Below are 12356 nucleotides of genomic sequence, written 5' to 3'. Positions count from 1 at the left end.
ACTAAATAAATGTTTTAAAATCTGACTTTGTTTAGACAGATGGGCTGCTTTCTAGTCCACCTAATCAATGAGTGGATCATAGGAAAGACCTAGTGAGTACAGTCAGAACTTGACAAGATTGAAATCAAGACTCCTTATCCAAGTACATTGAAATTCAGTTAATTACAATTAGAAGATAATACATATACATTTTAGGCCACAAAAATATTCTTCTATTACTTTTCTGTATTGATTTCTCAAATCTAGAGAAACTTCAGTGACTGAAAGTATCAGTCATGATAAGCATTAGATAGCTGATAATGAAAAACTTGACACTGAAGGGTAAAAGATTTTTGAAAGGAAGTTAAAAGGGAAAATCCTAAATGGTAGGAGAACTAGAAATGATCAGCTGAAGTTTCAGCTTTCAACCGTAGCTGTTATATAGCACTCTCTTGACCTCATTTTACTGTCAAAGAGAACTCAGTAGTTGGCACTCAAAAGAAATGTCGTCATTCCCTGTTGACTATAAAAATTACAGTACTTTGGCATTTTATTTTGATGATGGTATAACCTTTCTGTCTACTCCACGTATCAGGGGAATCTTAGGCTTGTCTTACAAACGTGTCTAGGTTATTTTAATCATTTATCTTTGCCCTGTATTCAGCGGTTGAGTCTACGGATAATGTCATCAAAGTGAATGTGACCAGGTATTGAGTATATAATTGGGTCTGAGGCAGGAGACATTGACATATGAGACCCTGAGATAATCATATAGATTGTGGCAATTTATCCTCTCAGCTAGAGGGAGAAGTTGGACATCTTACAGAAAACCTGGGAAGTGAATATTTATGATGTGCTTCAGAAGACTCTGTCCTTACATATTGAAAAAGAAAGCAGTCTGGCTGAAAACTACCTGTTGTTGTGTAACTAGCTGTGTTTTACTGAGTTCTGCCCTGGTAATGCTCGTGTTAGTGTACTGTTTCCAGAACGTCAGGTTTTGTTGGATTTGTAGGAATGTTGTCATTATCTCTGCTCTTGCCTCCTCCTACTCTGGCAACAACACACCAAAACGAAAAGCATACTTTATGTAAATCTCCAAAGCATTTCACTGAAAGTCTAGAAACATTTATCTGAGGTAGGCAGAAAGCACAGACAAGAAAGTAATAATCTCAGTGGGGTTTTCTGAAATCAGGCAGCTTTGTCAGAAGTAAAAAATCCTTATTAATCTGCTGCTTGGGAGATTTTGGAAATGCCTTTGTTATACTGGAAATTAACGTACTTTAGGGTGAACAGCGAAACAAAATCAATTGCATCTGTACTTTAAGCTGCCATTTAGTGTAATATTGATTTGTTTTAAAATAATAATCCAAATCCAGCTGTACATGGTTGAACAGCCAAAGTAAAGAGTTGGAAGATTGCTGGATATCAAAAAACCTGTATGCATTCACAGAGGAGACTCAGAAAAGGCACTGAAATAAAACAGGAAACTACATATTTTAACAATTTAAAACATTTGTCACACTTAATTTCCAATTCACGAATACTGGTGAATAAATATTTTAATTATTATGAATCATTCATAATACATGGTAAATGCATACTTGAACTTAAATACGTATTGCAATTTATAAAGTGAATAAATGCAATTTAAAATGCATGCTAATTTTTATAAATAGAGGTGTGTTTGGTGTAGAACTAGAGTTTTTGTAGTGGTAGGACTTGGTGTTTTTTGAAGGTGAAAGTATATAGTGAGCGCTGCAGTGATTTGCAGAAGATGGAAGAATTGTCTTATGGTTAAAAGCTGCTCTGGAGCTGTGGGTTCTGTCACTGACCATGCTGCATAGTTTCTGTGGTGGTGGAAACCCACTTTAACCGAGTCATTGAAAAAATTAAAACCTAACAGTCTGTGCACATGCCTATTTTAACTAAAGCTCTTTTACATGATAGCATATTACATAAACCAAATTTTTCAGACGAATTTGTTTTGTACTTGAGTGAAAATCCTGCTGTTCAGGACTGATCTGAACCACTGTGTCTTCCAAGTTGGGCCCTGTAAAAGCCCTGAGTTTTGTTTGCCGCCTTACTGAGCTTTGACCTTTGGGACAGAACTGGGTCCTCAATTTGACTGCCAAAAAGTAAGAACTTTACAGCTACTAGTTTGGGTGTTTAACAACCCCTAAGGTATATACTAAGCTTCTTTTTTAGTTAGTTTCCAGCTTTCTGCCCATTTTTCTCTACATCCCTTAAAAAGAATAAATACATTTTTCTTGGGGCAAAAGTCTATGGCAATGGTATATCCACATGTGATTGAAGAGAAGCTCCTTTTCCATATTTTGAACATAAAATATACCACAGATTGTTAAATACGTAGAAAAATCAGTGGCTGCACCTTAAAGGGTACACACCAAACTGGTGGGAACTTTCAGCCTTTGTCTTTCTGTTGCACAGCCCCCAGCCAGACAAGGGAAATGATGATACAGCCCCTTCCCCTCAGCAGTCTCTGAAGATTAATACCTGCTTAGGAAGTGCTTAGGTACTACTATAATGATGAGTGCTCAAGAAAAACTGGGAATAAACTGGTAATTTTCTTTTTAGGGCAGTGTTTCATGAGCAAAGTATAAACAAACTCCAGTATACCCGGTGACTGATGAGTATTTGACGAAACATACTGGTGATTTCTGCTTATCACTGTCCATTTTATGTATTGACAGTGGAAGAGTAGTACCAGGCTGTTCAACTAATGCGCATGCCACTCTCAATAACATAAGGAGGGCTGATTTCTTTCTTCATGCTGCCATACTCTTCCCCTTTCCCTAGGTCTGATGCAGAGGTCACATTTACCCACCTCTTGCAGTTGTCCCTGAAGACATACATAAAAAAAATTGAAATCTGTTGATGAAAATCAGCCGAGAAATGAGCATTTACTGTGCATTATTTGTTATGTCATTTTCTTTAAAAATACCTCCAGACCTAAATAATTTCTGCAGTACATATTAAACCAACATGTACATGATTTGCCAGTGTTTCTTGAAGTATTTGGTTAATCATCTTCACACAGAAGACACCAAAACCCAAAGTATGCTCTCTTTTCTGAATGATTAAGCCAGGCTTCCCATAACATTTCACTAGCAAGTGACAGTCTGCTAACAACAAAGTGAAAGGGAAATACATGTAATCCAGTCTCCGAAGTCATATAATCTGCTGTGAAAGAAACAGAAAAAAATGGGAAAAGGAAAAAGCGATGATCCCAAAGACGTAAAAAGAAAAGAAAAGGCCAAGATGCAACTCAAAAGAAATATAGGTTATTTTGATGGGGTAAGTTTTATTATAGGATCAATTGTTGGGGCAGGGATCTTTGTGTCTCCCACAGGGGTGTTAAAGCATTCCTTACTCAACATCGGCGTCGCACTAATTATCTGGACTGCGTCTGGGCTGGTTTCTCTGATGGGTTCCCTCTGCTATGCAGAGCTGGGAACCTCTCTGCCTTTCTCCGGAGGAGAATACAGCCATATTAAAAGAGGCCTTGGATCCCTACCTGCCTTCGTGTTTATCTGGACGTCAACGTTTACCAAGCCAGCATCAAATGCTGCTCGAGCCTTGCTGTTTGCCGAATACGCCACCCAGCCCTTCTACGGCATTTGCCCTGCACCAGAAGTGCTGAAGAAATGCTTGGCCTTGGCAGTTCTCTGGTCCCTGGGGATTTTGAATGGCCGCAGCGTCAAAATGGCTGCGTGGGTGCAGACAGTTTTCACTCTGCTGAAGATGATGGCCTTGTCTGTAATCGCCATCGGTGGCATAGTTCTCCTCGTTGGCAAGAGAAAGGAGAGTCTGGCGAGGTTTGAGGACGCGTTCAGCTCAGAGATTCCCAACGTGTCACAGGTTGCTGAAGCCTTCTTCCAAGGACTGTACGCGTACGGGGGCTGGTGGTCCCTCAATTATATGGCAGGTATCTCACTCCTTTAGATGTTGTTCTGCAGTTGCTGTTCTTATGTATGTCAGCTCATCTTGGTAGAACTTGTCTCTCCTTCAAGACCATAGGGTTTTATGCGAGTACTGTGTTTGTTGGAGCTGGCAGAAGAGGCGTTGTTCCTCCCCAGGGAGGTTTCTTGCTTCTTGTGCAATCTCCAGAATGAGGCTGACATTTCCAGAGGAGTACAAGAGAAATCAAAATAGTTAATTTAAAATCTCATGCATAAACAAATTTTTTCATACCTTAAAAAGTTGCATTTTGTCTTTCTCAATGTCAGTGTCAGTGCATTTTTAGAAAAGGATTAGGATATCTGTGCCAAACTATGTGCACAGTAAGGACCAAATAAAAAAGACGATTAATTTGTACTTAAATATCTGTACCTTCTCTGAGGTTATGTGGCTGGTTTGTACATGGACAAATTCATTTTGAATTGTGTTAAAATACAGTAACTTTATGGGATATACAGGATGATCACTAGTCACTTCCCTGGAAAAATAGTTTTGCACAGAAGGTGAGGAAGAATCTAAAGAAAGTGGTATAAATCCTTTCATATAACTTGTGCTCAATTTTAAACATTCAAAACCTTTTTGAATATCCATTTACTTATCCTATTCTGTATCTGATGACACACGTGGCAGTAATAAGTAGAGCAGTTTTTCATGAAAGCTGCAGAGATAATGTTCATAATGTTAGTTATGCGTGTCACGTTAAATTAATAGTGTTTTATAGTATCATCAGATTTATAGAATTAAGTTGTAAGCAAGTGGATGTTGCTTTTATATCTTTAACCCTATTTATCCACTGACCTCTATCACATGTAAAACATTAAATAAACTGAATGTGTGAAATGCATAACACAAAGTTCAATGGTGAGAACAGTGTGAAAATTGGGTTAATGTTTAAAAAAATGACTGTTATTATTTCAATCCAGCTATTCCAGTGTTAACAATATGCTGCAATAAAAAAGGTGATATAGATCAGCAAAGTATAATTTTGAAATCTTAGGATTTCCTTAGAGGCAAGCATTTAGCTTTGTAAACCTGAGAAAATACAAAATTATTGGTAAAATATAATTTATTTTCTGATCAGTTAGCAGTAGTAATAAATACCATACACTAGGCAGCACAGCTGTTTAGACAGATGCAACCTATGCAATAGTCCCCTTCTGAACTGAATTTCCTATTCTTCAGCAATAACTTAATTCCTGTGAGCTTCAGCTAAAGCATCAGGTGCCAGCTGGACAGCAGGACTGTAACGAACAACAAAACAAATGGAAAGATAAATTTAAATTGGCAGTTTTGGTGATTGTCCTCTTCTGGGCTCAAAACTACCAAGTGTATTTCTTACATTTGAATTGAATCCCACATTCTCCGATAATCCGTATCTGAATTCTGCTGTTGTACTCATTCAGTCCCTCTGGCTCTGTGCACTACAGCCGGCGCTGGGGCAGGCTCAAAGCTGAAGTTCTGGGCAGGAGACAGAAATTATATTTGAGGGAGGAAGGGGATTTCTGTCTCCTAAAAAGAGCTTAAGTAAGCTGCACATTTGACTTTTCACTTCTTGCCCCTTGTGAGTTATTGGTTGGCAATACTCAGGAAGGCTTCTGTAAATGCGGAAAGGAAGCGAGGAGTGGAGAGGGAGTGAGAGGGGAGGGATGAAGGAGTGAAAGAGATGAAAAAGACCCTTTTTGACTGAGATGAGGATGAATTATTAGGGTTCTGGAAACCAGCCCCATCTTTTGCTTTTGAAAGTATGGCTACTTGAATATTTCTTACCAAATCAATTTTCTAATGTAAGTCAAATCTGTGTTTAATCAGATCAAAGTTAGCAGTCCTTTTGTCATTTTTTTATCAGTCTATCAGACATCCATCCATCCCTACTTCCAAGATAGTTAAAAAGATAGATTCTAAATAGGGATAAAAAAAAAAAAGAAAAAAACGAAAATTGATTAGGCTTCTTTGATAATAAACTGTTTGAGAACCACTGTAGGACCTCACAACCAGCATAGCTTAGCAGCCATGATTAGGGGTTAGGGCAGGACTTTGGTATCAGTCTTGTCAAGCTCTGTGCAGATTCACTACTGAAACACACTTGCAGAAGCTACACTGCTTGCTTTATTAGTCTTTTTAAATTGTATTTTTCAGAAGAGATGAAAAACCCTAGCAGAAATATCCCCTTAACTGTGATGACTGCTGTTCCTGCAGTAATTGTTTTTTATTTACTGGTGAACATCTCATATCTGACTGTCCTCACACCTAAGGAAATTGTCTCTTCAGGTATGGATTTGATTTTTTTAATAAAAAGGTGTGGTCCATTAGCATACCCATCTGATGTCAATTTACTGGATTACTTCTGCTCATCTAACTTCACAGTCAGGAAGTTTGGGTTTCATTCTAAGTTTTAACAGAGAATTCTTGTTTAATATTACTGGATGGCACAAGTTGGACTGAGTGCAGACAGATGTTACTAGGTGTTGAAAATGTTGGCTTACACCTGCACTGTCTAAAAAGAAATCAGTGTATTAAAACCTGGAAAATCGGGTGAAGATCAGGTCTCTCTTGAGTATAGAGAAGGCCTTTGTTTTCCTGTAGTTTTAATCCTCTCTCCTCCTTCCTTACCTATCTCATGGTGTCTCAGGCTAAAGGCATTACTGTTTAGGAGGTGGACAAGACTACTGTGATAAGTAGTATAGAAAAGACCATGGATACAAAAATGTAGCCCGTTTGTATGGGTTATTCATGATAAATATGGTGATTCCTTAGAAGAGCCTATACAAAAGTCCAAAGTATGTGAAGCTTCTCTCAAATCCTGTACCAATAAGCTATCCACGAAAAGGTCCAAGAGGAGCTGTATTTCTCCCTGATTGTCCAAACAGCACCTTTTAAATACCACTGTAATGAGACTGAGCTGTCAGACCTTGACTCCAGGAGTGGCAAAAAACATACCTCATTTGAATAGATCAATTATTTTTTTTACTGTGAAAACAGCTCAATAACATAAATGGGAGCAGTGTAGCTATCACTCAGCACCTTGTATTAGCGCTCAGCCATTGTCAGGCTATCTGCTGGGAGGGATGCATACATACATTTGCAGACCCATCCTACAATGAAAGGCAGAGAATACCAGAGTATTCATGAATAGCAGCTGCCCAGCTGGCATGACCAGCTCCAAATGTACGAGGGAAGCTGTGCTTATCTATGTCAGCTGAGGAGATAACCTTAAAATTATAGCTCTTTTTTCAAACATTGCATTGCTGCAGTTCTTGTTCTTTCACTACTTTTTTTTTTTTTTGGAGGGGGGGGATGTTTTCCCCATCTCTGATAACTTCCTATGCTGTGCAGGTCCCTGCAAGACCTATATTCCTCATGGCAGTTGGTTATAGACCCACTAAATATTAGTCCTCGCTACCATATGGGCTATAGATAATTTCCAAGCAATCTTGAATATCTCTTGTTCAGAAATAATCTTTCACATTTCCCAGTTCCACCCAAAGCAAAACCTCATTAATAACACACTCGCTGACCCGTCTCCGCACGTACATGCACTCATGTTGGCAGTTTCCTCATAACAGTAGATCATGTCACTACTGTGGTCACGCTGGGGACCAATGCGTTCATTTTCTTTCCCCGCATGGCCTTGCCCGTCCGTGTATGTTTGTGATTCATGGCGGTGAGATGCAGCTTGCTCCCGCTGGGCAGTCCATTACCGTGGTATTGGCCCCAGCAGGTTTACCCAGCTTGCTCTGGCAGGCAGCACTCCTTGCTGTCATCCCCCCCGGAAATTTTTAGCTCCTGAATTAAATACCCTTAAGATTAGATTAGTCATGTTTGACTACTGTAACAAAAAAACAGGCATTGCTGGTAAATAATAGGTGTTTCTTGTATTTTAAGTTTCATTTCTGTTGAGTCTGTCAGTAATTCAGGACATGGTACCTACGCTACACTAATGCTTTGCTTTCTTGCAGTTGCTGTGGCAGTCACTTGGGCTGATCGAGTGATCCCCTCTGTTGCCTGGATCATTCCTCTCTCTGTTGCTGTCTCAATATTTGGTGCCCTCAACAGCAGCATGTTCACACTAGGTCGATTAAGCTATGCTGGAAGTCAGTCAGGACATTTACCTGTTTTAATATCCATGCTTAATGTCCACTCCTGTACTCCAGCACCAGCCATGATTTTTTCAACCACCATTGCATCCATTTTTATCATCCCCTCTGACCTTATTACGTTAACAAATTACTTTGGATTTTCTGCCTGGCTTATGATTGGATTGACTTGTGCAAGCCTGATTGTACTTCGATACCGGGAACCTCATCTACATCGACCATACAAAGTAAATGGAAATAAGTTACAAAATATTTTCCTTTTTTTTTTTTGAGTTGTGGGTAGCATGCAAAAGTTACGGAAAAAGTGCAAGTCAAAAGTGGATAGTCAGCACAAAAATACAAATAATAATCACCATGTTTAGAGCCTTATTCAAAAACTTTGCTTCACTGTAGAAGGAAAAGAAACAAACAGATGGTCTCTGCCCCAGAGAGCTTGCACTTGAAAACAAGAGGTAGATATATGCAGAATGGGGGAGATGTGCAAACAATGTGAAACCATACTAGTGTGGAGCAGTAACCAGAACAGTGTGGGATCCGGGCTGGCGATGCAGTTAATTAAACCTTGATCTACTGTCATCTTTCCTGACACAACCACACACATTAAGGATAGGTTTAATTTCCTCTCAATCTAGCTGTCAGAAAGCTGGGTTAGAAGCATATGCTTACTGTGAAGGCTTCTTCTAGGCACCCAACCCTGCATTTCTTTTAGGAGCCCATAATATCATATGTGGACAGATGCTTTTCAGGTACTGCCTATCTCTCCCCCTTGATGCTAGCCTGAACAAGTATTTTAGAAAAGATGCCTATCTTGTAGGCAATTTGAAGTCAGATGAATCTCGTCCTGGGTGAGATTGCAGCAGCATGAGAAATGGTACTCTAGTGTGGCAAAGAACACATTATTACTCTTACGAACAAGGCATAAAATCACAGTTGGTCAATTTATTTCCTAAACCAGTTTTTTTCTTTCTCTCGCAGGTGTTTCTACCAGTTCCATTTGTGATGGTGGCAGTGTCTTTCTTCTTAGTTTTAGCTCCCATAGTCTGGTCTCCAAACTTGCAGTATGTTTATGCTTTCCTGTTTATGCTGGGAAGTCTTATTGTTTATCTGCCTTTTATACATTTTAAATTGCATTTTGCATTTCTTGATAAAATTACTTGCCACTTACAGCTCCTGCTGGAAGTCTGTCCTGCTGATGGATCTGCTGAGGGCAAATGTGAATAATGGCAAATGTTTAATCCCAGTACAACTAACAGCCAACAGAGGATTTTGTTTAACCAAGATTGTAGAAGATACAGTTTAGATGTTAGGTGTGATATATAGGCGTGTATGCGTGTGCATGCATGTGTGTATATGTATATACATATATAGATGAATATACATGTATGCATACATATATACATGTATATACATATATGCATTTATATATACATGCATGTATAGATACATATATGCATATGTATGTATATACATTAGCATAATGAGTTAATATGTATGTATTTGTGTGTGTCTGTGTGTATACATACATATATGTAGATGTGTATGTATACTTTTTTAATAGGTGCAAAGAATCTCTCTTAATCTGGTAGAATCTGTAAAACACACTCTCTTGCTCCTGAAGATGCAGTTAAAAGTTGCATATATTTTTGCAATAATAGAAATAAGACTAAATTACAGCACAAATAATTATCAATATTATAATATAATAAATGAGTAAATACATACTTAATAGCATTATTATGTAAGTATACTTTTGGTCTCCAAACTAAATTGTCTCGATTATTTTTAGTTCATAGTAGCTGGTTTATTAGAACTTCTGGTTTTAAAGGCTTTATACTTCTGTTCATGTGCTACATTTTTTGTCTGAATTTATTTTTAATAAAAACCTTTGAAGAATATCATAAAATTGACTGAGACCTTTCTTAATCCCAAGAGAACCGTACATGGTGCATCTTAGCTACTTTAGAACAACACATACCAATTCAGGGTGAAATATTACAAAACATCAAATAAGTCAATAAGAATTGTTTCTCCTCTTTGTCACAGCAATAAAACTAAAGATGTGTGGATTATTTTACTCAATTGTTGACATCTTAACATTAATATTACCTTATTCCCTGGTTTCTTTTCAGTGTTATTGAGAAATAAGGGCTTTTTTAGGCCCCCTCTGCTCCATTTTTATTTTGTTTGTGAAAGCAAGATAAATAAACTCTTTTTTATTTTGCTAATTGGGCCATATTAAGTTCACTGAGTATTTAAACTTAAAAACAAGGAACCAGTACACAAGAAACATCACATACTTAAATGATTAATCTATTAATATATATGGTGTTATTTTTTATAATTACAGTCAAATTACATGTGTAAAGTGGTTTTTCAAATCTATTAAAGCTTGGTAACACAACCAGTAGATGGCTCCAGACTAACATCTCTCTCACACCGTGATATTCTGAGTTGCTGGATGTTGTATTGGGGAGAGAAATAGTTTTACAGAGCATTGTATTATAACACGTACAGTAGAATGAAAAGAATTCTTGCTGGAAGATTCAATTCTCTGATGTATCAAGAGGTCAGAATGATAGATACTTTATACATAGCTACCCAAAGTACAGGGTACCCACCGACAGTGCTGGGAACCAGTTGAAGGTTTAGGAGGATTTGACTTTGCACTGGAACAAACCCTCAGATGAAAACAAGTACATAAAGAAGGTGGCTTTTCTGACAGCTGGTGATGTACACGGAATGGAAATTTGAAGTAAAAATTAGACCTCTTAAAATGCTGTCCTTGCAAGCGAGGAGTGAAGTGAATACAGCTGAGCTGGAGACTGGATCCTGCTGAAAGCAAGGCAGGAATCAATGTTTAATTTCACTCAATAGTGCTATCGCAAAAGCATTTCTCTTGCTATATAAATTTAAAAAATCACAAGACTCAACAAAATGTTATGGAGTAATATTTTAAGAACTGAATTCGAGTGAGTATTAAAAGGAAGGAAGGATTTTACTGAGACTAAAGCACCAATCAGGGATTTGTAAATGCAGGTATGGTGCCTGGCAGTGCCACAGATTTTCAACTGACCTTGAGTCACTTATTTAAACCCATATTTTAATATGTAAATAAAAACGGAAGTCATAAGAAAAAAAAAGCATATGGGACAATAATACTGTGTTGTAGACCACACGGTTAGAAAAAGCAGACATCGGCAGGATGTTGCTCAACTAGATGTGTAATTTCTATGTAATTTCTTGTTAGTAGATCTACTTGAGCTTGTTTATACACTTGAATTCCATAAGGAGTTGGGTACCTAGTGAAGACATACGTCAGGGTATGTTTGGGTAATTGGAGCATGTATCTGTTAATCATACAAACTTTGAATTTAGAGATTTAGCAGTTTCAACAAATTAGGGAACTCAAAAGTCCCAATGAAATGTAATATGAAATAAATTGCATCTGTGTATCTTTTTGCAATACGAAGTAGATGATAGTTTTTCTTTTAACAAAAATCTAGGAAGTGGCACATAAACAGGCACGCACATACCCCACAGTTTCAATGGTTATTGCCAAAGGATCAGCAAAGACAAGAACAGTTAGAAGAGCTCAGAATTAAAACTGCTCATGCAAACTTAACCTGCTCCCTTTGTGAAAGCACCTTACAACGGCCTTTGATTATCAGATCATAAACTATTCTTTCAGTATACCATTACCTCATTTATTGGATAGAATGGATGGTGCCCAGATAATTCACTATTTTCTTCCACTTTCATCGTGTGACCTTGGACTTTTTTTATCACTCTCTGCTCAGATGCTGTTTTTGATAGACATTATTAATTTCTTACAGACTTTTCTATGGTGTTCTTCACGTCAGCATCTGAGCATTTCACAAACAACCATTAATTTGTCTTTACTCTCATGAGCTGAATGAGTGGTATCATCTTTGCTTTGTGGAAAGTGAATTAAGCTGATGTGTAGGTTGCACAACAAATGTATTTTGTGATGTTCCCTGAGATCCTTCAATTCAGATCAAGTACCTCAATGGAGAACCTTTGATGGAGATTCAGGTCCAGCTATGGATGTTTCTTTAACTTAGGAAGCAGGGCAAAGAGCTGGAGAACTGGTGAACATAGACCTTGTATGGATATGCAGCCACTATATACAGATTTCAGTTCTTCCACATATCTTAGTTGGAAACAAAAGAAGTATGGCCAAAATTGTTCACTAAGTTTGGATGCCTAAGCTGAGGTACCTTGGACCTGATTTTTCATAGTAATTAATAAGTTCAGAGTGCCTATAGTCTCCTGGAATTAAGTTCC

The 12356-nt window shown here is 37.9% G+C and overlaps 1 protein-coding gene across 1 annotated transcript; it reads left to right on the top strand.

Annotated features, from left to right (window-relative positions):
- The first annotated feature begins 2594 nt into the window (after positions 1-2594).
- SLC7A13 (solute carrier family 7 member 13) lies at positions 2595-9366 on the top strand. The gene is made up of 4 exons (XM_009930500.2): positions 2595-3925; positions 6094-6225; positions 7914-8278; positions 9027-9366. The coding sequence occupies exons 1-4, from the start codon at positions 3202-3204 to the stop codon at positions 9270-9272; spliced, it is 1467 nt and encodes a 488-aa protein (XP_009928802.1). The 5' UTR covers positions 2595-3201; the 3' UTR covers positions 9273-9366.
- Positions 9367-12356: the final 2990 nt, after the last annotated feature.

This window comes from Haliaeetus albicilla, chromosome 3 (assembly GCF_947461875.1).
Source record: "Haliaeetus albicilla chromosome 3, bHalAlb1.1, whole genome shotgun sequence".
NCBI classification, from domain to species: domain Eukaryota; kingdom Metazoa; phylum Chordata; class Aves; order Accipitriformes; family Accipitridae; genus Haliaeetus; species Haliaeetus albicilla.
Note: the sequence above shows the minus strand (reverse complement) of the source record. Positions and strands in the feature narration are given on the sequence as shown.

Excerpts from the sequence above, each read along its gene's own strand:
- SLC7A13 (XM_009930500.2), top strand. The coding sequence starts at position 3,202 with ATGGGAAAAGGAAAAAGCGATGATCCCAAAGACGTAAAAAGAAAAGAA. Across the intron at positions 3,926-6,093 it reads GTCCCTCAATTATATGGCAG|AAGAGATGAAAAACCCTAGC; the intron begins GTATCTCACTCC and ends TGTATTTTTCAG. Across the intron at positions 6,226-7,913 it reads TAAGGAAATTGTCTCTTCAG|TTGCTGTGGCAGTCACTTGG; the intron begins GTATGGATTTGA and ends GCTTTCTTGCAG.